A 23,709-nucleotide genomic window follows, 5' to 3' on the forward strand; every position below is an offset into this window, starting at 1 on the left:
TCTCTCAGAGCTCCTTGCATTTCTCAGGAAGAAGTACAGTCTGTGCCTTTGGTCTGCTAGCCTTATGCCTCTCCTTCCACCCCACCCTCTCAATAATTGGGGCTGCAAATACTGAAGCCTACTGAAGCTGAAGGTAGCCTTACTAGCTAGGAGGAGGATTTTGGGTGGTCAGACGTGTTCTGACAAAGTTCCACAAGATAAATTACCCACCACTTAGATGGCAATGAATGGTTTGTAACATCAAAGTTTTGGGAGATCAAGTAGCACAAAGAGAAGATGAATACAAAAAAGAAGCTGCAGTAGAAGAGGTCAGATGTTATGAAAATAGTTTGCTCTGGGCTTTTTGTTTTGTCTTTTTCTGTATTTCAGATAAAATAATGGAATTCTTAATCTGCATTCCTCACCTGAGGACACTTCCTAGCAAGTCCTGTGCTTTTTCTCCTGTGTGCTTTTTTAATTACCCTGATATTTAGTTCTGTTCTAGCAGCAGAGCTGCAGAAGTTTTCAGCTTGTAGGTGTGATTTCTAACTGACATGATGTTGTAATAAAGTTATAGGAATATCAGCTCCTACTTAACCTGCATACTATAATGTTTAATGTCTTGTCCATTAAAATAAAATTATTGCATTCTTGAGTGTTTCTATCTCTTCTCCCTGTTAATGCTCTTTACAAGCTTTATTATTACCAGTGCATTTGCACTCTTAGGTTTGTTTCTCATTTTCTTGTTTTTCAGTTATTTTGGGGAGAAAAAATTGCAGCTCAGTGGCATTAGTAGGTGCCTTGTATGTAGGCAGAAAATGTGCTTAATAGTTCTTCCCCAGGACTGTATTTATCTTGAGCTTAGTTATGCCATCAGTGTTCACATTCTTGTTGGAGTTGAAGCAAACCTCTCAAGTTGATATGGTCTGATAGTCAGAAAGCTGCCCTGGATGTGTTTCTCCAAGCCTTCACATGTGAAGTCAAAAATATCTGTAATATAGAATTTTCCTGAACATGCTAAGAGGAAAATCTTTTCAGGCACTTCTAGACTGTTCAGTTGCATCATTCTCTTTTGAGCCAGAAGTAATGACACTGGGTTCTTGTTCTGGATCTCTAAACCCTTGTATTATATCAGATCTATCCTATGCATGTGTGGTTGTATCTACCCAATCTCTCTTTTTTTTAGTCTGAGAAGGCATCTCAGCCTGTGCTGTCTCTGAGCCATGTTCTGCTGCTCTGAAATTATTTGTGCATATAACAGGCTGCTGGTCTGCTTGTCATCATGAAGGACAGACCAGCCTGGAAAATAGTCTTGTTATTGGGATGTGTGACTTAGTCTTCTGATGCCCTGCAACTCTCTGTATTCCACATAAGTATTTTTCAAAATTTTCTTCCACTTTATAATTTTGGAGGATCTGAGCTGTACCTGTGAACAGAGTGCTCTTAGCATATGTTAGGTTGTTAAATGACTGAAACAAGGGCTTCCAGCTTCCTGCTGAAGGCCACTTCCTTGCCCCTAATAGTACTGGGTTTTGGTTTTTTGGGTATTTTGGGGGTTTTTTTTGGTGTTTTTTTTTGTGTGTGTTTTTTTATGAAGTAGTTTTAGGAACAGTGAGATGCATTGTTCCCTTTTGTCACTGTACAGCCTCCCACTTTCTTCTTGAGGGTATGATGAGTGAGGAGCAACAAGACTGGCCTGCTTTCCTAGAATGAGACTCAGAGTATTTTTCTTTAGGTTATGCAGATTTGAATGAAGATAGCAGAGTAAAGATAAGGTAAAATGCTTTTAACTCCAAAATTCTATGCTTGGAAATGAAGAAGTAAGTTTTGTTTTCTTCATGTATGCAGCAAGTAGACAAATATATTTCAGATTCTCTCAGAGGGTGAAAGACAGTATTTACTTGTTAGCAACACATGGTTGAATCAATGCTATTCATCCTCTGAAATAAAACTACAAAACTTTTCTTTTGAAATATCAAGAAGCTGGGATAAAGAAGATTGAGGGATGCTATGGAACTTGGGGAAGATATTGTATAGTGGAGTGTACTTAAATGGAGGGATATAGCCTCTCTTGGAGTTCAGCCACATCATCTACTGTCTGTTGAAATTCTTTTCAAATTGCTGTCTAACAATAAAGCTGCTGCTTCTAGAGGGTGGTGTCTGCATAAGTGTTTGCTTTTTCCTTGGTGAGAAAGGAGAATATTGGCCAACTTGAAGTAATGGTGGTCATCCTACCTGAAAGATAACTGAGCCCTCAGATGAATTTCCTTTAATTAGGAGATTTTCAAAAGGGCTGAAGGTGGGGAGACTTAAATAGCAAGCACCAGTGCTAACAAGCAAGACTGTTGTTAAATAGTTAATAACAGATGGCTGAACTTCTGATGCAAATGATGAGACAGAACAAGAGAAGTTCTCTACATCCTGACCCAGCAACTCCTCACTACTGCCATGGCAACTAACACGTTTTACTCTCCAGTTTTAGCAAAGTTTATGAAACTCAAGATAACTTGTTGGTTTTATGACTTTAAAACAAATTTTAAAAGGCAAAGCAAACCAGCTGGAGAAGGAGAAAAGGTAAACAAAGAAAAAGTGGATATGAATTCCTAGAGGCCTTGTGTATTGGAGTTCCTATAACATCTTTCCAAAAGATGTCTGAAGTACTGTATACTTTAAAATGCCTGGCAGTTAAAACATCAGTTTAAATGCAGAAGTTTATAATCTGAGCAGATCTCTCTGAATCCTTTCCATTTAACTAAACGTGAAAATTGCCTCATGCAACTTAAATGGCATCACAAAAGGGAAAGGGAGCAGGAGGTGGGAAGCTCTCTGCATTTGACCTGGGCGTGGTAGAGGTGAGGAGGAGCCTGTGGTGGGGTGGATGTGACTCTGACTCCCACTGGCCTTGGGCTGTGTGAGCAGGATGCTGGAAGTGCCCCAAGTGCTCTCTTATTTTTATCGTGAGGTTACTCTATGGGTGCTGTACCTACTGTAGTTAAATTCAAACCACAAATGTCAATATCTCTTTTTAGGGCAAGATATCTGAAGGATTGTTATTATAGACTAAGCTTCATGGCACTGAAAGTACTGGAGGGTGGGGTTTCATTTGGGAAGTCATGAACAAGAGCTGTGTATATAACTGAGTCCAGGTCACTTCTCATACAGCAGGAACAACTTGTTGTCTCTTTTATCAGTGCTGTTAAGAACATGTAGAATCCTCAGCTTTTGCTGTGTTTGTGAGGTACATCTATGCTTGTGGGTCTTGACTACAGCAGTGGCTTCTTTGCAGAGTGAAGGAAGTACTTCATGTAGTTGTGTACCAAGCCTCTGTATTCTCAGCATGTGTTTGCTCACTGTTTTGTGTTGCTGTGTCAGATGGATCAAGGACTTCTTCATCCTCCAGGTGTGTAACTTGTAACTCAGTCATAAGAGGACTTAAAGAGAAGGGAAGCAAATTCATGGAGTTATTTGTTATCTGTGATACAAATTAAGACTCCCACTTGGGTATCTGTGCTTTACTGGGTACTATACAAGCATGGAACAAAAGACTGTCCTCACCTCAGACCTTATGCAAGTATCAAACGCTAAATCAATGGCTTCCAACAGAGGGCTGTGTGGAGAAAAAGGGATAATACTGATGGAGACAGATAAACTGTGCTCCCACAGGCTAATAAGCCTTTATCACCGTAATGGAGAAGCTGCAAAGCAGAGTCATTTTAATCAAGGGTGTAGAACAACACAGGGGCAGTGAGGACTGGTGATTAAAGTAATCACAGGCCAGTTTACTGCAGTAGTGAGTGGGTGACAACAGGAATGCTGGTAAGCCATGGAGGATCTTGAAAGGAGAAGAAAAAAAGGGTAATTTTCTTGTTATGAAAGATGATGTTTTAAGAGACAAAGAACAGGAAAATACGGTTTCCTGTTAGGCACCGACCAGAGGTACCTTACAGGGCTGAGTGGTGGTGAGGCACAACCTCGTCTGTGCCTTTTTCACACAGATTCCATGAGCAATCCTGCGGGCAGTGCTGCCTCTTCCCTGGGCAGGCAGATAAGGCAGTGCCATCTGCTCGCTGGTGCCATTCACGGGGGCTGTGCCCAGCCCAGGTCCCCACTGGCAGGGCGTGCTTCCAGCTTGGACTGTGAGGAATTTATCTCTGAGGAAAATCTTTGGATTTCAGACAAGCATTTTTCCATACTCGAGAGGAAAACCAGCTCATGCTAAAAGCAATTCTCTGAATGCTGTTTCCTAGGGATTCAGCCCAGCAAGGTGGGTGTAGTGAACCCAGTTTGCATGTTTTTCTGGGGATAAAGAGGGCAGGTTGCTTGTTGTCTGGGTTCCCATGCCAGGTTCTGATCCTTTCAGAACTTTCTTCAGCCACTAATTCAGATGGTAAGAATAAAATGTTCTGTGCTAAAAATCTCTCAGATGTGTTTTTTATTAGTTCTTGAAGATAAGTGATTGCAAAAAAACAGCTGTTTACAGTAATAGCCAATGTAATCAGATACTTCTAAATGGAAACTTTAAGTCTTTTTGACTACTATTCTGTGCTTGCTGTTTTCTTATCTCTTAGAAAAAATCCTCTTCCTCCAACAAAATTATACATTGTTGTCCCTTGATAATAACAAAATTTATTTTCTTTATTGATTTCTAGTAGAAAATCTCTGTATAATGGTTTTGCTAATGGGAGGGTTGACAAAATAAGTTATGGGTATCAGGCACTTGAATTCTGGAATGTTTGTGAAGGGCTTTTGTTTTTTTTACCTCATGCTTAACTTGAGCATTCACAATAATTTATTAGATCTATTAAACCTGACAAGTGGGCAAATCCTTAATGTTGCCTGAACTGTGTTAGTAGCTGAAGTGAAGCTTTTGGCCTATCTGAGCTGAATTCATCTTGGAGCAATTTTACCTGAAAGAAAGTAACTTTGATATTTTCTGATTGAAGTTGCATTGGATATTTACTTTGGGCATTAATACTTTTTCTGCTGGTCCAAAACTCAGCTTTCTGGGCTTTTCCCCCTTCTGTTTACTTTCAATTAAATATACAGTTGTGAATTATCAAGGAAGAACTAAAGTAAGGTTTTATTTGTTTGTCTGTCTTTGCTCATGTCAATTTGTTTTGCCCAGATACAAAAGAGGCTGGGGAGAGCCTTGAGCTTTGACTGGATAAAAACTGTTATTCTTCATGTGCTGCTCGTGTTCACTATTTTTAGTGTAGTGTTTTGTTTTTCCTAATAATTTATTACTCTGTCCCTTGACTCACGGGTCACCTGATTTCAGAGCACGTGAGCAGGCTTTGGATCCTTTCCTCTTGTATAAACTGATAGTTTATCTCGAGGAGCAGGATGCTGCTGCTGCTGGGGAGATTGGCCTGCAAGTGGCCTTGGAGGGGTGAGCCCTGTCCCTGTGATTCTCTGGAAAGAACGTTCCAAGAATCCTCAGTACAGGGTGTTACAAACACACGTGCAGCCAATGAGCTCCAGCCCAGGCTGGTGGGTGACTCCAGGTCAGCGCCGTGCAGGGACACTTTGCTGCTGTCCCCTCCCCGTGCAGGGACACTTTGCCTGCTGCCCTCCCCGTGCAGGGACACTTTGCCTGCTGCCCTCCCCGTGCAGGGACACTTTGCTGCTGTCCCCTCCCCGTGCAGGGACACTTTGCTTGCTGTCCCCTCCCCGTGCAGGGACACTTTGCCTGCTGCCCTCCCCGTGCAGGGACACTTTGCTGCTGTCCCCTCCATGCAGGGACACTTTGCCTGCTGCCCTCCCCGTGCAGGGACACTTTGCTGCTGTCCCCTCCCCGTGCAGGGACACTTTGCCTGCTGCCCTCCCCGTGCAGGGACACTTTGCTGCTGTCCCCTCCCCGTGCAGGGACACTTTGCCTGCTGCCCTCCCCACCATGCAGGGACACTTTGCCTTCTGCCCTCCCCACCATGCAGGGACACTTTGCCTGCTGTCCCCTCCCCGTGCAGGGACACTTTGCTGCTGTCCCCTCCCCGTGCAGGGACACTTTGCCTGCTGCCCTCCCCACCATGCAGGGACACTTTGCCTGCTGTCCCCTCCCCGTGCAGGGACACTTTGCTGCTGTCCCCTCCCCATGCAGGGACACTTTGCCTGCTGCCCTCCCCACCATGCAGGGACACTTTGCCTGCTGTCCCCTCCCCGTGCAGGGACACTTTGCCTGCTGTCCCCTCCATGCAGGGACACTTTGCCTGCTGCCCTCCCCGTGCAGGGACACTTTGCCTGCTGTCCGCTCCATGCAGGGACACTTTGCCTGCTGTCCCCTCCCTGTGCAGGGACACTTTGCCTGCTGTCCCCTCCCTGTGCAGGGGCACTTTGCCTGCTGTCCTCACTGTCCCTGCCTCGCTCCCTGCCAGCAGCAGCCTGAGCAAGCTCTTCCCCTTCAAGGGAGAATTGTTTTCAGCAGATACACGGTGAATACACCACTATTATCCCTGCTCCAGCAGTGTTAATTTTGGCACTTGGTGCGAGTGTCTTGCGTCTGGGATTGTCAGGAGCTTGTTTTGTTCTGCGAGGTGCCCGGTGGCTGGATGGTTCTGGTAGCCTTCAAAGCTGCAGTGCAAGCCTGGAAGGATGGTTGAATGAAGGGGAGAGGGAAAGCAGACACTTAAATTTTGTAAGCAAACAAGTATGCTGTTTGAAATTTCACTGTTCAAGTGGGCCCTGTTTTTAAAAAGGTACTTTCCAAGGTCTGGTGCTCTAGAGTTTCATTAGTCTGATTGTTGTTTTGTTTTTTTTTTAAATCTTAAGGTCAGTCTGATCTGTAACAAGATAAATGTACTCAGCTAGATCCTGTCAAGTCTTCAAATTGGGTGAAAGCAAGAGAAAGAAAAACTGCATACATCAAGCAATTCAGTACTTGCCCAGATGAAATACATCTAGACATGTACAATGACTATTTTGATGATTTGTATTGAACTACAAGTTCATTACTGCCCAAGCAGTTACAGATTTTTAATTCCTAGCCCATGAGGTCTTTTCAGCCCCATGGAAAACTGCACAGACTGTCATATTCTCTAGAATTTAAAAATAACACCAATTAACCTTCATTTATCTGGATCAGGGCCATTGGCTGACCTAGGTAACAGTGCTGGCATTCATTCATAATGTTATGGTTTTTACAGGTTCCTCTAAGACACAGGATATTTGAAATTGAGTGTTATCCATGCTTGAGGGAGAGGGGTTGCTTTTTCCATGGGTGCAGGGTTTATTGCTGCACTGGTGACTTGCTGATAGCACCTATTTTACACTCTTACCCAATTTGTAATGTAAGAACCAAAACCAAAAACTTTTAAAATGTGCTACCTGTAAATGATCAAAATTCTTGCCCCGGAAGAAATCACATACTAACCACACATGGGAGAGTTGTTTGTCTGGTTTTATTTTTTTAGTGGTCTATTAATAGAATAGACTCACCAAAAATTGGACTAGGTATTTTTTTTTAAAAAACATGTAGACTTCTGCCCACCCCTGTCCCACAGTCTTCTCTGGTTTGTTTTTGTTTGAGGTTTTTGTAACCACAGTAAAGCTGAGAAATTGCAATATCTATTAAAAATAGATACTGATAGGTATCGTTTGAGGAGATTTTCAGCATACAAGAGCTTTGTCAGTAGCATGGTTTTCAAAAACCATCAGTCAGGCCCGTTGGCACCTGATCACAGTGTGGAGATGAGTGTTTGAGTATTGGTTGTTGAAAGTTTTCTGAGTGTGTGGAAGGCTGAGTGTTTTGGTGCTTATGAAACCTCACTTGCCTTGGCAGCAATATTGTGTGGAAGGCTGAATGCTCAGTGAAAGGTTTCCATAAAGTGTGATCCCATAAGTCAACATGGTACTTTTACCAGGGGCTTTCCCTGACTCCAGCAGCTGTGGCATGCCTGCTGATTCCACCCAAAAGTGAGTCAGAGCTCTCACTTTCCACTCTCTGGTTTATTTTCCAACAAGTCCAACTATGGTCTGAAGCAAAGGGCACATGATGTAACAGTTCTTTTCCTTGCAATGGTTTTAGGGAAGAAGAACTTGTGCCTGGTGGGTGTAAACCAGAGTGCACATAGAGTAGAGATGGCTTTTCCCAGCAAGATTTTTGTGTTCCCATTGCAGTTTTGTCAGGCACTAAGTGACTCTTCTAAACAATTTGCTCAAAATCCTTTTAAAAGCTGAAACTACTTTATATTTCTCCTCAGAAAAGAAGTGTTATTTTATCTATATGAATAGAAAAAGAAGCACAAGAACACTTGAAAGTATAATGCCAAAGTTTCTAAGTACAATACGTATTTAAGGTGATGAGATAAAACATGAAGTACCCCAAACAGAAAAATTTTCAGTGTTAATGGGGAAATTTTAGAAACCAATATATTTGGCAAGAACAACACTTCATTCCTATAAATGCTGAGCCCAAAGATACTTGTGACTGTTGTGAAGATACATTACAGAGGCATAAACTGAGTGACACTTCAGCAAAAATCTGGTCAGCAAAAGGTGCAAACATCTAGTTTTTTTACGTGCAGCTCTCATAGGCACTGAAATACCTTCTGCAGGACTTTTTAAAAGGTCTCTGTTGTTTTCCAGTAACATCTGGAAGTGATTTATTGTCACAAATTACTGCTTTCCATCTCTAAACCAATCTCTGTATAAAACAGTACAGAAGTGTGCAAGTAGTTGAATCTTTGTCAGGCTGGATTGTTAAACAAATTAAAATTGAAACTTATGTATGTCATCCTGTACTGTATTGTGTGTGGGGCCTGAAGTAAAATTTCTGGCACACGCTTTTATTTATGTACTATAAAAATGCTGTCACAGCTGGAATTTAATGCAGAGCTGCCATCAACCTGTTTAATGGGAAGGATGTCTTGGCCTGGGAGTTAGACTTCCCAATACTCAATTGCAACTGTCACATGGATGATATGCCTTCAGGAAGAGGTGAGGATTAGCTAAATAGATGTGCTTTTTCATTGTTAACACACACTGGGTTTCATTTGAAAAGAAAGCAGCAGCTGTGGAGTCACTGCAGAATGATATTTACAGCTAAGGTGAAATAGAGTAAGCTGATGAAAGCCTTCAGTCCATGTGTCTTCAGCCATGTGGCTGCTGCTGATCTCCTTCCTGAGTTAATGAGCAGCCATAATGAAGGTGGTCATCATTCCCATCTCCAAAGTTCCCTTGGCTGGGAAAGCCTTGATGAAAATCATCAATACCAGTGAGGGAAGCATGGAAACCAATTATGTACATAGAAATTTTGTATTGGAAAATTTGTGTTTTAGTGTAAAAAATGCTCAGTTATTTGCCAAGGAAACACTTGAGGAAGAGATTCTCACATACTCTGTAAACTGAAGTGTGCTGCTTTCTGTTCTAGGGTGACACATGGCTCCTTCAGCTCCCCAAACTGAGAATTTGGATGGGTTTTGCATTGTGGTGCCAGTGCCTGTGAAGTTAGCCTAGGTCTGACCTCCACATTGCCCTTGTTACCCCCTGGGACTAGGGTAGAATTTAAAACAGAAATTTATCTCCAATATAATTCTGCAAAGTTTCTATCAGCATATTTATCAGGGTAGTAAATCACTGCATTGGTGGTGAGTGAAGGCCAGATAGAAACCTTCTATTCTCTTCCAGTTACAGCCAAGTGTCTATTCTATACTCAACACCACACACTAATTCTAAAACAGCTGTTTTCTCCTAATTATTTTCTTTTAGAAATGAACAGAAACACCTGACAGAAATCCTTTTGTTTTGTTGGGATTTAAATTTTTATTTTGCTCAGATAGGTGCCTTGTGTCATGCAGTTTGTTCTAACACTTGCTAGCTTAGGCAGAGCATCAGCTAAACAAGGCAAAAATGTAAAAACCTAGAGATTAATTAATGGAAATTACTTGGTCTGCTCCTTTTAAGCATTTTTGTTTCATTATAGTATCACTTCAGCTTTTTTGTGTAGTCACATTTAATGTAATCACAATGTAGGAAATAGTAATATAAAGGAAAACAGAAATTGATGTGTTCTTAAGGGCATTTGCTGAGCCAAGTCCTCTTTTGCTTTCAGGACCTGTCCAGTTGTAGCATGTTGGTACAAAGGAGCACCTTTAGTTTAGGGGTCAGCAAAAAGAAAATGTTCTCTTCCGACAACTGGCTTATTTTAAAATTGCTAACCATTGCAACACTGATAATCTTACAGCTTTACACTCATATTTTAGTTATTATTTACCCATGTCAGGATAGAGTGGGGCAGTTGTATTTTACATTATACATGTTCTCTTGCAACTTTTGGTGAATTGACGTTTGAAACAAGCCTCAAAGTTGATGTTTTAAGGTATTGCTTTCCTTCTACTAAATACCAATGTTGAAATTGTAATGATTGACCTACTTTACAATTTGTGGTTTCATTGTGGAGCAAAAAATGATTCAGCTGATACCATTTTTTCTTATTCCTTTTCTTTGTCCACTTAAGGGAATACAAATCCAGTTTCCCTGATCAAAATGCGAATATTGGATCTAGACTCTGGTTTAATGCCAAAAAATCAAAAGAAGCACATTAAACTGTTGTTGCTTAGATAAAAATAGAAGCTACAGTTGGACGGAGAGAAGTGACTCAGTAAGCAGCATGGTGATGGCAAAATAGGATGTCAGCCAAAACGCAGGAAGCAAGATGGGAACACCCAGATCAGTTTAACAGTCTACCTTTTACACTCCCAGAGAGCAGTTTCTGAGATGACTGCAAGAAACTTAAGCTTTAAATGGATTTAAATGGATTTTATGTCTGTACTTACTAAGCTGTTTGAACCTGAATAAGTTTTAGTAAAATGTGAATTGTACTTTTTTTTTTTTTTCCCCAGCCCAGTTTTCAAACCAGTCTCTCTATTTACAGTAAAGCTGCCTCGAGATTAGCCCTGGGTGCTGTGAGAGGCATCCAGCAGGAACGTGCAGGAGATGAGCAGTGATACACACACACCCAGGGAGTTAATAGTTAATGCAGCACTGCACTCTGCTCTGCAGCTCATGGCACTGATTGATTCTTACTGCTCTGCAACTCTGCAATAACTTCATCAGCTCCACATAGCTCTGTCTTAAGTTTTAAATAACCCCCCTAACTTACAAGATAGTGTGCTTTGGTTGTTTTTTCTGATTATAAACTGGCATAACAACACAGAGGCAGGTGAATTTCTTTCTGTTTTATGTGAAACTAAGTAGGACCAGAGCTTTTTGTTCCTTATACTGTTATTTTATTTGAATAGCAGGTATGCATCAGTTCTAATATAAATTCCTATGCTGCCGTTTTCTGCCTACAGCTGACCTGCTTTGATACCCAGGTAGTGCTTCAGTTTGGCACCCTGGAAAAAGTAAGCAAACAGTAACAATAAGATGAATTATGGTGCTACTCTCCTCATGTTTTCACAATGACTGCCCCTGAGCTCAAAGATCTCGACCCATAAGAATGTAAGACAGTTGGCAATGTGTGTCAATCTGTATAGGATTCTTCCTAAATTAAGGTAACCAGTTCACTGTATTTGCTTGAGTTTAAAAAACTAATAGCTTGTTTCTTGAAAAAAGTAGGCCATCTCATAACTTTAACTCTTGATAGCTTAAATTATACCTAAACTCCTAATATTACAAAGCTCTTGAAGCGTGTGACTTCACATATAATTATGGGTTTGTAATATGCAGACACAACATGACTGCTCATTTAGAGAATCTTGAATTTGGGGGATTCAAGGGCAACTTTCTTTTGAAGTGAAGCAAAACGTGGAATTAGTTAACCAAAGCATCCGTAGGTGTTTCTAATTCCAGAAGAGAAGCTGTTAGTCAAAGGTTTACGTTGTGTTTCATTTCCTTTACAGTAGTTTCTTGAATTCCTGCCTTACTTTTAAAATGTGGAAGTACCTTTAACCTGTTTCTTGGAATAGCAAGATATAAAACTTACTCAGAGTTGATTGATTTGCAGGAAGGGCTTTTGCTGTATTTTTTTCAATGCAGGGCACTGCCCTTGCTGGGAGGTGATGGGTTCTGAGTGCTGACAGTGCAGCCACTTCTCCTCCAGTGTACCTGACTCCTGCCATGGGACCCTTGGACTGAAGTGTCTCCTTAGGGACTGCCTGAACTGAAAGCACAACAAAGAAATGCAAATATTTAAGCCATGCTTTTAGTCTTTGAGAAAGGAAGGAGAGGGGGCAGATGTGGGCAGCTGTGCCATGGTGCAGGGCAGGTGCAGGGCAGGAGCAGGGCTTGATCAGCTGGGAATCCCAACAGGCTACATCATGCAGCCCATTTTTTGTTAAGTATTTTGCTTACTGGGTTTCAACTTTCTAAGTAAAATAGGAAAGTGATTACTTTTAATCAGGGGCCTTCAAAATCCATTATTAAAGATTTTCCAGGAAAGGTCTGGGCTGTTACAGAGCATATTCAAGGACAATTATTAGTTGTTTCATGGACTCTCAAAGGAAGTAGCCCTCAATCAGTAAAGGTCAGGATTAAAGGATACTCTCAGTTGAACTAAATTGTCTTTCTTTGAAGAAAGTCTCTTTGCAAAAATGAGCTCTTTTTCTGAGAAGGGGATGAGTTTGGTAGACAGTTGTGGTGAGAAGTGCAGTATGAGAGGTTCTAAGACAAGAAAATAAGCATGGACTAGGAGAGATTGTGATTGTATCACAGCCTGGTCATGATGGGAGGGTAGCACAGGGCAGGAGAGGCTCTGCTGGGGCCTTTTATTGCCTTGCTGTTCCCAGGCAGGACAGGGTGGCAGCTCCCAGATGCATCTTCTGGTGGCACCTGGAGCACAATGGGTTACATGATACCAAATGTCTTTGTTTCCTGGCCTGAGCCTAGAAAACAGATTAAATGCTCTTCTAAAACATGTATTTCAGGAAAACATCTTCTGTAATTACTACAGAAAAAGCTGTGATAGGAAAGGGAAGGGAGTTGGTCTGCACAAGCGTGACCTAGTTGGGAAAGGAGTCAGCTAAGCATAACTCAATTAACTGAAGTTTTCAGAGAGTCCTTGGGTTACAGTTAAGTGGATTTGTGAATCCCTACTACCACATAACTAACCTTAATTGGTGTTTCAGGATGTCAGCCAATTTCAGTTGGGGGGGGGATTGTGGGTTCTTATTCTGTATTCCAGTGCTCATGCACCTGTGTGTAGTGGAGGTAGGAGGACAAGGATTTGAAGACTCTTTGACATTTCTGGTTAAATGGGCTTTTCTGTTTTTTGAGAAGGTGTAGAGAATCAGTCTTTGCTGGGGTTAATATGTGCAGGAGGCAAAGGAAAACAAAGTTCCAGTATTGTATATTCAGTTCTCCAGTATTGTATGCTTTGCTCTATGCACAGTAGCTTCAGTCTAAATTTAAATTTCTCTTTGTTCCTTCTAAAGTAGTCTGACACCTGCTGCTATCTCTTGTGCCCACCTGGTCAATAATCTTTAGTTATAATGTATTGGTTAGAGGGCTTAGTGCTTTATTACTGTAATTCTTATTTACTTGTGTCAGCTAACTGGATTTTTTGCTATTTTAAGGAGAATAAACCCCAGACAGTGCAGAGATGTATATTTTATGCTGTATAATATACTTGGCATGTTGCAGTGCTAGAAATGAAGCAGAACAATAATCATAGTTGTATAGTCAGGTTATAGGATTGAGGCTATTCTATACACAATATATGATGTGTCCTTGGGCTGATTCATACATAAACCACACAGTTACAGCACACACACAGTAAGACTTTTTTTAACTAAACACTGAGTTTGCTGTTTCTATAAATGTCATTCTACCCTTGTAATCAATTACATCAACTTGCATCATCTGTGTCTGTCGTATAGGAACAATTACAAGGCTTCTCAATGGTTATAGGGTTTTTTCTTTATAAAAACTCTTAGAAGTTGCTAAATGATATATAAATCTAGTGGAGCTAAAAAAAGATACTATGCCACATGAACTTTGTAGGAAAAATATATTTCTTGATACCTCTTGCTGTTTGTGCTTTATTTTTTTAATTTTTTTTAAAGTCCATTTCAAATAACTGGTTGATTCCTTTGCTGACATAATTTTAAAGTTCTGGCCCTGTCTTTATAATGCTGCAGCATTTCCTAGTTCAATACAGGCTTTTTAGTGATGCCATTTTTATTTTGAAACAATGTGGTGTTTTTGTAACTGCAGCCAATATAACTATATAAATATGTCTCTAGCTAGTTGGGCCTTCTCTTCCATTTTTAAGGCAAGAAACTGGTTGCTTCTGAAATAATAAGTCTGATACAGGAACAGAGGCAGTATTTGTAAATTGAACTTGGAAGTGAGCTTTATCTGTTTACATAAATCAATATTGTGTATGTAATCTGATTCTTGAGTGATGATTATTTCAGAATATGTACCTGGCTTTATTCACTAGATCTTGCTTAGTTGCTATTCACTGGATCTTTCATCTGAACATCTTAAACTATGTCTAAACATCTTAAACTAAAGGTCTATGCCTTGTAGTGACCTGTGACAGCTCTGTGAAGGCACTGAGCACTTTAGGTAGCCAATATAGGCTTTGGTATCAGAGGCTTTTTAATGCAAAAAAGAGGTGGGTTTTTTTTGCCTAAATCTTAACTGCTCAGCAGAAGCACTCAGGCCATAGGATTTGCCCATTAATTTGTGTCAATCCAAAAGGTTTTGATAACATATGGGTTATCTTCTTTAAAAGAGAGCTAAATAATAGAAACTACTGCTTCATCTGGTAAGCTGCTAATGGTAATTGAAGGGCATGTCTGTTTTAGTGGTACTTGCCACTTAAAATTCTCCAGTGTAAATTTTCAGGTATCACATTTTACTGTGCACATGCTGATCTTGATCAGACTCTCTTTACAGTTTTTCTTAAAAATCATACATGTTTTTATGTATTTTAATTAAAAACAACTCTTGCAGATTTTTGTTGGGGTGAATTAGTTTTGTTTAGTCTGCTAAGCATGAGACAGTTCTTGTTTAAATTAATTTCACTCCTGTTGAAAACTTTCTAGATTTTTGATGAACTTCTATGTCAGAGTATGCAAAATACTCCAGTAGTGATCCTTCATGCTGTGACTTTCTTGAAATTACCATGGGCTTTGGACATATAAAGATTAACTTAGCAGCAAGATAATGCTGCAATTATTTGTTTTGTCTGTTGTATATCCAAATCCTTTTCAGAGTCCTCCTAAATTCCATTTTCCTATTCCCAGGTATGACTTGCCTATTGTTTACCAGACTTCCAGCTGAAAAAAAAGTGCAGGTGCCTAATTTTGTAGGTGACTCATATCACTACCTCAGAGGCTTGTCTTCTCTGTTATTTACCATTCCTTTAATCTTTCATGCACCCTTTATTAGATATTTTTTGCCATCCATCAGGTGAATGACCATTTTAACTTATGCCAGATGAATTAATGTATTGTTCAAATGCCATATGGGGTCCTCCAGGGTAATTCCTCTGTCCTCTGGCTCTTCTTCAGCAGTGGGCTGACTTCTCTTACTTACCTTGTGTAGATCCCTTCGAATAGTCTGTAAGCCCTGGGGTCCATGGTGTACAAGCCTGGGCTAGGCAAATATGAACATGCAAAAGCTAGTTGTACACACTTCATGATTTGCATATGCAGATAATTGCATGTTTAATTGGAGCTTTTGTTTCATGCATCCATTCTTGTGTGCATCTCTCAAGTCTGCCTGTGTAGTGTTTGCCAAATGCTCTGCTATTAGGGGACCAAGACAAAAAAGTCTTCTGAAAGGTATTTTATGCATGATAATTGAAACGTGAATAGAAATTAACTCTCTCCCTGTGGCAGTTTTGGTGGATGACATAGGACATTTAAGCTAAAATTGTGAAGATGTCAGGTGCTTTTGTTCCCCTAAAGCATCAAAATAAAGGTAAAGAACTGCTGGCAGCCCTGCCTCCACCCGCTTTTCTTTGCTGCTCTTAAAATAGACTTTGAAGGGAATGTATTTTAGCTTTCATGGAAAAGAGAGTTTTCTGTAACCTCTTCAGTAATTAAATAATTTTGAAACTTGAAGTGTTTTGAAGCAATGAGGGGAACGACATGATCTGGTTGTACTTAAATCTGTTTGAATGATGGGTGACATCCTCGTGATGAGGGAGGAGGAGGAGAAGGGTGCTCTATAATATAAACACCATAAAATGGTGCCTCTTAACTCTGCAGGAACTGAGTGTGCCAGGGCTCTTCATGAAGAGCAATGCCAGCTGCTGCTTTGTCTACAGAGACTTGTTGAGTTCTCATTCTTTGCACAAGTTTAGACTGACCGTGGTACAAAACAATGAATAGTCTGTATGTTTCTTCAGAACATTTCCTATGTGTTAGTGGTAACTAAAAATGGACCTCTGAAGTAAGCCTTGCTCTCAGCAGGAGGGACTTGCAATAAAAATCTTAAAGAACATTGTGTCCCACTTTTTCCATAATAGAAGTAAATATTTCTTCTTCTTCAATTTTTAATCTACTTTATGATATATTGTGGCTTCTTATTCCATCTGTCAGATGATAATAACAATGCCAAGTCATACTGTCATTAGACTTCTCCAACAAGAGCCCAGGAAACATTTTGTCTTTGGGAAAAGCTGTAGAAAAACTAAGTTCTTTGTTTGTGGTGACAACATTATGAGATGAGGAAAGTTGTTTTGTGGTGCTGGAGTGGGGAGTGGTGGGTTTTATGGGGAATGCAGCCAGTCTGACACAAAGATCCATTTCCCATAGCTCACTCTCATTTCAAGTGTAAGTGAAACAAACTGCAGGGTCAGCCAACAGTTGTTATCCAGCAAATGTCATTAATTTATGTCTTTTTGAAATGGCAGATACTTTGGATGAATACTTTGAGTATGAAGCTGAGGAGTTCCTGGTCTCCCTGGCCCTGCTGATCACGGAGGGCCGGACACCAGAGTACTCCATCAAGGGCAGGACAGAGGGCTTTCACTGCCCACCAGCACAGTCAAGTCAGCCACCAACAACTAAGCATGAATGCAGCGACAAACTGGCTCAGGTATGGTGGTGGTACCCATTTCATGTCACAAATCCTTGCTCCTGTGGTTAAAGTCAGCCAAGAACCCCACAGTGGATTCACAGTTCAGCATGAGTAACAATGGCTTTCTGGCAGTCCTTCATTTAAATGAGTATGTAATTTGGTATCCTGCTAATAATAGATCTGTCCCTAAAATGAGAGATCATTAAGCCTTTTATCCTTGAACATGAAGTTCTGCATGACTACCTGAATGCAGTGCCTGTTTGAATCTTTATTATGCAAATGACAAGCACTATACTTAGTATTCTTGGTCTGGGGTTTCTTTTGAGAAAATGTAGGCTGACTTGCCTAACTTTTTGCTTTTCCAGGTGTTCTGGAAAAGTTAGTGATCCAAAAATCACAAGCACATCAAATCTAGCCTATTTGGGAGTAAGGTTGGAGCATTCAATTTCTCAAGTAAAAATTCTTAAGTACTGTGGGAATTTAAGTTACATTCATGCAGAAGTTAGCCTGCTCCAAGACACAGAATTTATAAAGATACTGCTTGAGTCTGTCTACCCAAGAGGGTGCCTTGTGGAGAGATAACGACAAGGTAGCAAAGTGCAGTGGTTGGGGAAATGCATTTTTACAAGCTTTTTAAATTTCCTAAAGAAAGCTGCTCAAATGACAACTGTAAAGGAGGTGTTAATTATTTTTTCATTTAATAGCTCTGGAATCTTATTTCTAATTTGGTGAAACCAAACAGAATTTGACCCTTACCTTTCTCTAGTACTTTGGATTGTGCTTTTAAATTAGATATAATCTAGCTAGTATTTTTATGGCTTATGTATATTGACATTTTGCTTTCCCTCAGTGTCGTCAGGCCAGGCGAACCAGATCTGAGGTTATGCTTCTGTGGAAGAACAATATTCCAATCATGGTAGAAGTGATGCTACTTCCAGACTGTTGCTATAGTGATGAAGGGCCCACCACAGAGGGGAATGATTTAAATGATCCTGCAATCAAACAAGATGCATTGCTGTTAGAAAGGTGGATTTTGGAGCCAGTTCCTCGACAGTAAGTTGGATATGAGGATTAGTTGATAATTGCAAGAATCTTGTCATATTGAAGTCCTTAAAGTAATCAGTTAGTGGTTTTGAACTGGCTCTTTGCCAGGAGGACTGATCTAAGAAAACCACTGTTTGCTAGTGAAATCGAAGCATTGCAATTTTAGTCATCTTATACTCAAAATTTCTGCAGTGCACATTGTGCAGTGCAGAGTATAAAATGATCCTGGCTGCAAATAGTAACATGTAACATTTGTTATGTCAAATTTTTTTCATGTGTATAAAAACAAATCAGGCTCTGGAATCTTCAAAGTGTTTGAGGAACTTTTGCTTTGCATGATTTAGCTATATTTTATTTTCTGACCAAAGATCTGACAATGTTCTAATTCTAATAGGTCTCTGAATATTCTTACCAACACTCATGTGTTTATCTTTAAATGCTTAGGAGTGGAGATCGATTTATTGAAGAGAAGACCCTTTTGCTGGCAGTTCGCTCCTTTGTTTTCTTCTCTCAGCTGAGCGCGTGGCTGAGTGTTTCACATGGTGCTGTTCCCCGAAACATCCTGTACAGGTATGCCTGCAATGGAAAAAAACTGGTTGCTGTTTGCAGGTTGCTGCAGCTTGTCTTAAAAGCATTCTTCTCTCCTGTTTCCTGCTTGCTTTTAGAAGGTGCCATATTGTTGGCCTGGTACTTTGGCAGTTCTATAGGATTTGTGTACTGTGCAAAGTACAGCAGTGGCTGATGTTTCTAGTGCTCTTTCTTAGATATTTGTTAGAAAGTAGATAAACACTTTTCATTTAGCTATTTTTGTAAATGCCCTTTGGTATTGTTTCAGGGTGAGCGCTGCAGATGTGGACTTGCAATGGACGTTCTCCCAGACACCCACTGAGCATGTCTTTCCTGTTCCTAATGTTTCTCACAATGTGGCCTTGAGGGTCAGCGTCCAGTCCCTGCCCAGGCAATCCAACTACCCAGTTTTGACCTGTAGTATTCACACCAACCTTAACTTTTATGAAAAGCAAATGCAAGAGCGAAAGTTCCATCAGCGCAGCGATCCCAGTGCTGCTCAGCCATGCAGCACTTCCAGTCCACTGCGTTTTCGTGGGAAGCAGACATGGACAATGACACCTGAAAGCCTACTTAATGGAAAAAAGATGCCTGAATTTGCCACATCTTTTAGAAATTTAAAACTTTATCCATCTACCGGACTTGGATCTGACTTTGGGGCATCGCAGTCTAAAGTTCAGTGCTATAATGCCGCAGCAGACAATAAGACACAGGCTCGTGAAACACCGGTCAGAACTTTTAAATCCTACTCTCTGGTGGATTCCCGTGTTTCAAACAGTCATTGCTGTCATCAGCCCACAGGAGAAACCAATCCTTTGATAGGCTCTTTACTTCAAGAGCGACAAGACGTCATTGCAAGGATCGCTCAGCACTTGATTCACTGTGATCCAGCTACTTCACCAGTTGTTGCTGGGCGTCCATTCACCACACATGAAAACATCTCAGCTACATCAAAAGCTTTTCGGAGCACTTTCGAAGAGGAAAACTTGCCAAGGAAAAGCAAGGAGAGCTCCCCTGTTCCTGCTGCCAACTTAGACAATGCAATACAGGAGGATGGTGATGAAGGCAAAGCTAGAGCAGTGCCAGAGGTCCCCCTGCTCGACGCCCGTGTTCCAGGGAGCCACTGTGGCCGTCCGTCGGCAGGGGAGGGTAACCCTCTGATTGATTCCCTGCTCCAGGAGCGCCAGGAGGTGATAGCAAGGATTGCCCAGCACTTGATCCATTGTGATCCAGCTACTTCCCATGTTGCTGGACATCCATTCAAAGTGCATGAGGCTACTCCAGTCACGGCAAAAATTTTCCGAAGTACGTATGAAGATGAAAATTTGCTGAAGAAAGGCAAGGAACCGTCTTCTGTTTCTTCTGCTAAATCAAAATTTTCTTTGTTAGAAGACAGCAGTAAATCAGGGACAAAGACACCTGATACTCCTATCAGTCCTTCTAGGTTTGATGGAGAATTGAAGACTTCTCTAAAAGTCCAAGCAAGAAGAAAATTGGTTTTAGCAAAACCCAGTGAAGCTGTCCAAAATTCATTTCATCAGACTTCAAATAAAACTTCTCATGCATTTAGTAGTATTCACATATCATCATCATGTATTAAAGAAAACAAATCTGAAATTCCAGATAAATTGGAAATACATTCTGGTTATGCACAGAAAGACCAGATAACCAATAGAATTAAACAGGGTTCAAATCCCAGCAGCATTGATGAACAGATTTGCACAAATAAACTTAAAGAAAGAACAGTTGTTAGTGAGAACAATGGCACAGACAGTTGTAATAATATACAGATAGAAAAATGCAGAATACTTGAAGGTACAAAAAAAGCAACCGTGATCCCGGTGTCTGACTCTTTGCACAAAAATGAGCTCAAATGTTTAGACAGAGACTCCAAAAAACCAATTATTTATGAGCAAAATACACAACTTATTAGTATTGAAAATTATTTAAATAAAGACCATGATAGTTTCAAAACCAAAACCAAACAAGAGAAAACAAAAACTGCACATGATGAGAATGAAGACCCAACAGGCCTTGATTTTCAAAGCACTTCTCAGAAGAAACCTGCAGAAGACAATGTGGTTAAGTGTGAGCGGCAGAAGAACCCAGATGTACAGGTAAGAACATTTGGGAACAGGCAATAATTCCTCTAGCTGCCCTTTGTCACAGAGCCTGTACCCGCTATCTGCTGGGGGCCAGCATGAAGAGGAGTTTCAGCCTGACCTTGCAGGTAGCAGTGTATTACCATTGTAGTCTTGGCCTGAAGTAACTCAGGAAGAATTTCTTCATGTAAAGGGTTAAGCATGGGAATGGACTCCCCAGGTGGTGTTCAAGAAACAATTGAACCATCCCTGGAGGTGTTCAAGAAACAATTTAGTGCCATGGCCTAGCTGACAAGGTGACCTGTCAAATGATTCTGTGTGATAAGAATAACTTGGTAACTTGGGTAACTTGGCTGGTGGAGCCTCCCCTAAACTTGATCAGTTTAACATGGAGAAGGACTAACTGTCCTCTTCCCCTCGTGGTGACAGAGTTATCAATGATTGTTTCCATGGGCAGGGGGGCACCCTGGTTTGTAGAAATGCACCCATCTGAGTATGGAATGTCATCTGTTGGGGCAGTCTGTGTAGCTGTAGATTGAGTCAAGGGGAATTTCTACTGAATGTTTCATCCCATGCTAGTGTGCTGTAGATCCACCTGGTCAGGAGTCTTCTCCCTTACAGCAAGAGTGTTACCATGATAGGTCACTGAAATAGCCCACTGATAAGCTCAGTAAATTTGTTTTGCTGGCAGAAAGCACCACCTCTAAAACACACAAATACGTGGAGGAAACACAATTTTCGATCCCTGGATGGAACTTCAACCAAGGCTTTTCATCCCAGAACTGGACTGCCTCTGCTGTCGAGTCCTGTAAGTTATTTATTCTTGAAATTATTTTAGCTGAGAAAGGGACTGTTTGTTCTTCTAATGTCTGTGCATGGCACAAAATTTGACAAAATACCTCGGTGAAGGGTGTGTATTTACTTTGTGTCACAGTGAATACTCTTGTGAGTGGAAATTAATGCTTAAATGAGAGTTAACATGTAAATTAGGCTGAATAATAATTTTGGAAAAGAAAATACTAAAGATGTAGTTGTTGAGATCATATCAAGATTAACAAAAGGTGGCATTAAATTGAAAAATGGATAGAAACAATGCTTTGGTGCTATTTTAGAGCACAAAAGAAAGCATTTTGAAGATCAGTGTTTTAAGTGTAAGTTAACATTTTGTCATTTAGGGGATTTTGTGTTCCTTTTTAACACCTGATTGCCCATTATTCCAAAGCCTTTGTTTCTGTGAACAGTTTGCTAACTTCTGGTTACCTCAGTAACCAGAGGTTACCAAAGTGAGGTTACCGAGGTAACCAGAGGTGTTATGGAATGACTTAGTGAACAAAGCTGCTGTGATAAGGCAGACACTGGGGAAGTATTGCAGTTCTTGGTAGGTTGTTTGGTGTTTTAAAAATCCAGGCAGTTCCTATTAAAGCTACTGAAGTAGCAATGTCCTGTAATCAACACATGGGATACTTTGTTCTTCCTTGCCTGTAAAGGCTGTCATATTTTCAGGGAAATTGGTACAGCCCGTTTATTAGTAATGTTCTGTCCTGTTCCAAAGAGACATCAGCTTCCTGAATGTCTTTATTGAAATACTTCCTGTTAAGAATTTACAGTCTCATCATTAATAATCCTAGAACTTTCTTCACTAAGTTTAAAATGTATAGGAATTACATTCTCTGCTCTGTTTTTGTAATTTTATAATGTCATGAAAATTCTTGGCAAAATGTGCATACTTGGCAAAATTGTCTGTGGTAGCAGTTCAGTTTTCAAATTAACATCTTCTTTCCTTGTTGAGGTTCCTCAAAGGAAAACACAGTCTGGGTGCTTTGATCTGGATTCTTCATTGTTGAAATGTCTGTCTGCAAGAAGGTATGTTTTATTTACCAGAAACATTGAGATTTTTGAGGGAGGCATAATGTGTATATATATACTTATATGCAAAAGCAAAGCATGTTAGCAAAGACAAAAAATGCTTTCAAAAGAATCCTCATTTTTATACAGGGCTCAGCAGCTGAGTTGCCCTGGGAGTTTCCAGGTTAGCACAGCTCTGGGACATAGCCATGGAATGAGAGCTGCTGGCAGAATGAATTCTGTCCCGTGCAGAGGTAGATATGCTACCAGATACACTTGAGTTTTCAGACAGAAAAGCTAGTAATTGTTGATTCTCCTTCAAACCAATGTTATTTTTGTGTTGTGTTTTTTTCTTAGTGTTGAACGTGTTAAGCATTTTGTCTTCACTTGTTCAGAGAACCAGACTTTTAAAAAGGGCCAATCATGACCTTTCATGCATTAATACATCTAAAATAAACAGCTTTTGGTATGGTACTTTGATATTGAAAATATGACATATATCTCATATGAGAATATGAGACAAAAGTACCCACATACAAGAGAAAATATGATATTTTGATTCCTGCAAATGGAGCTAAAGAACAAATTTTTATTGTCTTTATCCCTTGTAATGTAAAGCTGGTAAAAATATTTTTTCAGTTAACTAGAAAATGTTCTGCTAATGTATTAATAAGCAATGTTCAACTGTTTCTTCTTTAGAATAACATTTTGTAGTACAGTAAGTAAATTATTCTTTCTAGAGCTGTTTATACCCAGAAGACAAAAGCAAACGTGTTTATCCTTTATATTTATTCTGTCTTTTTTTAATAGCCCACAACAATGTATAAACAAAGACAGTGATCCAGACAGCCATGGGAAACCATTTCTAAGTTCTAGTGCTCCCCCAGTAACAAGTCTGAGCCTTCTGGGAAACTTTGAGGTATTGCATATTCTCTAGAATTCTTGTGGTATTTTTACTCTTCTGTACTGCTTTTAAAAGTATATTACTGTGAACAATTCCAGCACTATTAGAATGTAGAAGTTCCTGACTGAATTGAATAAAATTTGTTTTCATTTCCAGCTCTAAAGGCACTTATTTAATGCCCCAGACATCTTCTGTCTCAGAGATTCAAATACAATGAGTTGCTTAGGCTTTTGTTTCCCATACGGTCAAGTTAGAAGATGTTCTGTTGCCATAAATGAGATTTAATTACCTGTAATT

General features: G+C 40.3%; 1 protein-coding gene across 1 annotated transcript in view; it reads left to right on the plus strand.

Moving 5' to 3' along the window:
* ATOSA (atos homolog A) overlaps nucleotides 1-23,709 on the plus strand; it is a 48,319-nt gene that overhangs the window by 14,420 nt on the left and 10,190 nt on the right. Inside the window, exons 2-8 of the mRNA XM_066558566.1 lie at nucleotides 16,784-16,968; nucleotides 17,801-18,003; nucleotides 18,439-18,564; nucleotides 18,830-20,678; nucleotides 21,355-21,471; nucleotides 22,453-22,526; nucleotides 23,319-23,427. Coding sequence (XP_066414663.1) covers nucleotides 16,784-16,968; nucleotides 17,801-18,003; nucleotides 18,439-18,564; nucleotides 18,830-20,678; nucleotides 21,355-21,471; nucleotides 22,453-22,526; nucleotides 23,319-23,427 — 2,663 coding nt within the window. The remainder of the gene's footprint in view (nucleotides 1-16,783; nucleotides 16,969-17,800; nucleotides 18,004-18,438; nucleotides 18,565-18,829; nucleotides 20,679-21,354; nucleotides 21,472-22,452; nucleotides 22,527-23,318; nucleotides 23,428-23,709) is intronic.

Source organism: Molothrus aeneus, chromosome 13 (genome assembly GCF_037042795.1).
Source record: "Molothrus aeneus isolate 106 chromosome 13, BPBGC_Maene_1.0, whole genome shotgun sequence".
In the NCBI taxonomy this organism is placed as follows: domain Eukaryota; kingdom Metazoa; phylum Chordata; class Aves; order Passeriformes; family Icteridae; genus Molothrus; species Molothrus aeneus.